The following is a 4,225-nucleotide window of genomic DNA, read 5'->3' as shown; positions in this document are numbered from 1 at the left end:
CGTCGTGAGGTGGAGGGATCGTAACAACAAGGACGTCAGGAAGCTCAACGAAGTTACACACCTTGCAGCTCAAAATACACTCCTCCACGGCGAACTCAAAGGCCTTAGGCAGTCCCTAGCCATCAAGAAGAGGCGGGAAACCAAATCCTATACCCTACAGCTTGAGGATCATCCTGAGTATCATGGTGGAGCTGTTTGGTGGTCACCAACAAGCGTCAAACGAGTTCAGGATAACAAGATACAACAACAACAACAAGCTAAGCTTAAAAAGCTTCAAAAAGCCGAGCAAGCCAAGATCAAGAAGGCAGCTCGCGATTGCCAGCTTCAACTTCAAAAAGCAGCCCGTGTTGAGCGGGAGAAGGGTTAGGAGGAGACTAGAAAGCGGAAGGCTGCAGAGAAAGCCAAAAGAGAGCATCGTAGAAGCCTCCGCGACGCTGCCAAAGCTATACAATTGCCCCAATTGGGTAAGCGCAAAGCGTCAAAACCTCATAAGCCAGCTACAAAGCGTCAAAAGTGTGGTGGTGTTGCTCCAGCTGTGGTGGGAGCCGCAAGGGTTGCACGAGCTGCTCTACCGCGTAGTCGACGGCAACGACCGATAACGCCCTCCAAAAAAATTTCTAAATAAGCCAAAACTTTTGTAGGCCTGTATATAGTATAATCCTAGCTTTGCGCAATTTTATTACGATTTGTGGTGGCTCTACAGCCTCATCTTGTTGACTATATTGAGTTGTTGGGGGTGCTCAACTGGCGATGGTGCTCATCTGGTGCACGGGCACTGTAGACCGATCCTTGCGAAGGCTTACAGTGCCCGTGCGCGCAACGAGCCACCCCAACGAGATCAGACGACCAAGAAAATGAGGCTGTAGAGCCACCCACAAAAGCGATTAATTCAATATATGAAGTAATCAAGATTGCGTTGATATACTACTCGTTTTGTATACATGGAGTGAGTGCGTCGAGTTGGAAATACTCGGCTTCATGGAACAAGCTCGCATATGAAGGCAAATCAAAGCCGTTCGTCCGATTCCAAAGAATAAAAAGTCTAGGATATGTCCTAAAAGAAGACCACTTCGATCGACGAAAGGCATGCCGTTAACGTAACAAGCACTATCAGCCCACTGTTTCGAAAGCATTGTCTTTAAGAATGGTGACTGTTCGAGGGTAGACTTAAGTGTAGTAAATGGGCAGCCGCCCTTGTTGATCGTGAATGGTTCGGTCATTGATGCGGCTGTACTTGGATAGAGACGAAGGATCATGGATATTACCACGTGGTGGAAGTAACGAACCGAAGGTGATTGGGTTGGCCTAGGCGTTAGAGGCTATTCCTGAAGAAGTTTAGTTTTGGAATGGGGGGCATTCCCTGACGGAATACTTGAGTAGGGTAGGATTGAGGATAGGATAGGGGAGAGAGTTGGTGTTCGTGGGCATGGCCCGTGCTAACTTAGGGTTGCGCTGCCAGTTGCGCTTAGGGCTACACTTACTAGTTAGGGCTTTACCCCAAGTCAACCCTAAGTCAGGGTTACGCCAGGCGCGAGCGGTTCTTAGCAAATTGCTATAACTGACGTGAAAGAATACCGCTATAGTAGATGAGCAGCAGACGATAATCTAGGGGCGCCGGTTGGGGGTACTTGGTAAAGTGTTCTCTGCACCCCGCTTTATATCTCTCTTATCTCAATCTATTTCATGGGTTGAAATAATATCTTGGTATGGGCGGCCAAAGAGGGAGTTTTGAAGAAGGGCAACGGTTGCCGTCCGCTGAAAGCCCCTCCCCTTCATATTGCCCTCTTTTATCTCTCCCTCCTATCCCACCTGAAAAAAAGGAAATACGGTATGCTTAAGTAAAGCACCTTTGAGCTGCTCGCTACGGTATACGTACGTAACATCACCCATGAACAAAAGAAACTTGAGCTCTATCAACGGCACAAACGACATGGCAGAACGCTCTTATACATTGTATCTCTAGCTCTTAGTAGATTAAAACTAGAACAGTTGTATTTGTGTATATTGCATATAGCATGAGAGCAGTGTGAATCTAGATGGATAACAGGTTTCGGCGGAGTGCATGCGCTGAAACCGCACAGAGACGGCGAACAAGTGGCGCACATTCATTTCAGCAAGGATTTATAGAAAACCTGTCGTCAACATGATGATGTAACGTCCCCACCACATGATGTTATGTGGAATTGACCCCTAATACATATTAAACAGGCAATTACGGACCCTGATTCATGAACGCGCGTATGCAACGCGGATCAGATGCTGGTTCTCGCCCATTGTGGTCCCCTTAATTTCCGTGTTTTAGTCCTAACTCGCAGCAGCCGAAGATTTAATAAGCCAGATCAGTCAAAACAATCTAACTACTCCATACTCGTACTACATACTGGTTATTATTCGTAAGATAACCCGAAAGCGATTGGTAGTATCGTGTGGTGAAGCCCACAGAGGATATGACGCCGACAGTGCTAAGAGTACTTCGGACAGGGATATCGTAAAAAAGGACTATGATTCCTAGAACGACGATGTTATGGCGGATGCCACGACTGACCGCACGTGGCTGGGCGGTGCATTGGGCAAAGTTCGATGTGTTGTAGTCACAACACTATAATAGGAAACCGCTAGTTTGTTGTACACCTTGGCAATGATATGGACATCCAGATTAGAATTAAAAAGCTGGGTTTTTCTTTTTTTCGGGTTCACCGATTTACGAAGAACTCTGTCTTTGTTGTATGTTCGCCAGTTGTTCATGCTTTTGATTAGCCTCATTTTCCGTACGTCTTTGTTGGTAACCTTGCGTTCATTGAAGCGTGGATTCGAATTACTTCGCGCACTTCATGGCTCTCGCGCATTCAATACCATGCAGTTCACAGTTAATATCTACTGTGTTTAACATAACGCACTGTGCTGTTCTAATATAGTAGCATCGCAACGATGTCGGCGTCTCCAGAACTCCAGTGAAGTCGATAATCGACTACTACTCTGGCAGCTCTCAAGGAGCGACACCGACGCGATCGCGACGTACCTAGACACAGCTACACTTGGAGAGAAAGGTCTACCTTGGCAGGATATTGCTGACAAGGCAGGTGTCGTTAAGGCCTGTCACCATAAAAAAGGTCGTCAAATTGAACAATCGTCAGGTGCAGTTATCCAAAGACGCGTCACAATGGATGGAGGAATCAAGACACACAAGGCTATCGTGAAGGAGCTCCATTCGAGGCCTATAGTTGTCTATTAAATTAGGCTCTTATGCTGTCCCACGCACTCCCATATGCCTCTGAGTGACACTACAGCTGACTAGTCTTGCCTACGCCGTTACGCTCCTCTTGCCACTGCCTCTTGCCACTGTTTGTGGAATCGCTGCACTTCAGCATCCCAATCATCATCATCTGTAATTTCAAACAAATGCTTCATTGCAGCAGCACGTCCAAGATCTGTAATTTCAAGCAATTGCTTCATTGCAGCAGCACGTCCATGATCTGTAATTTCAAGCAATTGCTTCATTGCAGCAGCATGTCCATGATCTGTAATTGTAGGCAATTGCTCGGGAATACTAGCTGCGTTCAACCTGGGCCTGTTTTCATTTATCAGGCTAATTGCTTCAGCCCTTCTGTTTTCGTAATCAGATCTATGTCCACCTTTTCTTTTAATTGCAGCAAGTTTCTCGCGACCTAGGATATATGATTGTTGCTTCCTTTGCTGGCCGGTGGAGTTCTGGGTATTGGCAGAGACTTGTGTAGCTGTTGAATAGTTAGTAAAAGCAACATAATAAGGACAATTTGTTTATATACACTCTGGCTGTGCGCTGTCTGCCTGCATCTTCATTGTGCTTGAATTGGGTGATGGTACTGAGGTTTTAGATTAGCGAACTGCCGAACTCAGGGAGAGCGCGGCTGCATATTTATATTGCATAATAGCACTAAAGTCCCTCCCTGTGTAACCGAAAACCCTATGGGCCGGAACCAGCCAATGAGAGCGCAAGGTCAGCAGTCATCCCCGCGCAGTGCTGTATCTCATTAGCTCATTCCGGCCCATCAGGTTTTCCGGCACACACAGAGGGACTTTAGGTTGTGATTAGAAATTACTTATGCTGTTAAGCCAATAATCGAATGTAAATACGCGCTCAGAAAACCACGCCACAATCCTTCGCTCCCCGCATTTGTCAATTGGCTATTTGTGCAGGGACTATCCACCACCGGGCTGAAAGAATGATCGCGACTCAGCACAGGCC

General features: G+C 46.7%; 1 protein-coding gene across 1 annotated transcript; it reads right to left on the bottom strand.

Moving 5' to 3' along the window:
• Positions 1-3,090: 3,090 nt before the first annotated feature.
• SETTUDRAFT_166459 (uncharacterized protein) lies at positions 3,091-3,854 on the bottom strand. Its single transcript, XM_008033444.1, has 2 exons — positions 3,786-3,854; positions 3,091-3,734 (listed from the first exon to the last, which is right to left on the bottom strand). The coding sequence occupies exons 1-2, from the start codon at positions 3,817-3,819 to the stop codon at positions 3,310-3,312; spliced, it is 459 nt and encodes a 152-aa protein (XP_008031635.1). The 5' UTR covers positions 3,820-3,854; the 3' UTR covers positions 3,091-3,309.
• Positions 3,855-4,225: the final 371 nt, after the last annotated feature.

Source organism: Exserohilum turcica (genome assembly GCF_000359705.1).
Source record: "Exserohilum turcica Et28A unplaced genomic scaffold SETTUscaffold_9, whole genome shotgun sequence".
Lineage (NCBI taxonomy): Eukaryota > Fungi > Ascomycota > Dothideomycetes > Pleosporales > Pleosporaceae > Exserohilum > Exserohilum turcicum.
This window is presented reverse-complemented; position numbering and strand designations above follow the sequence as displayed.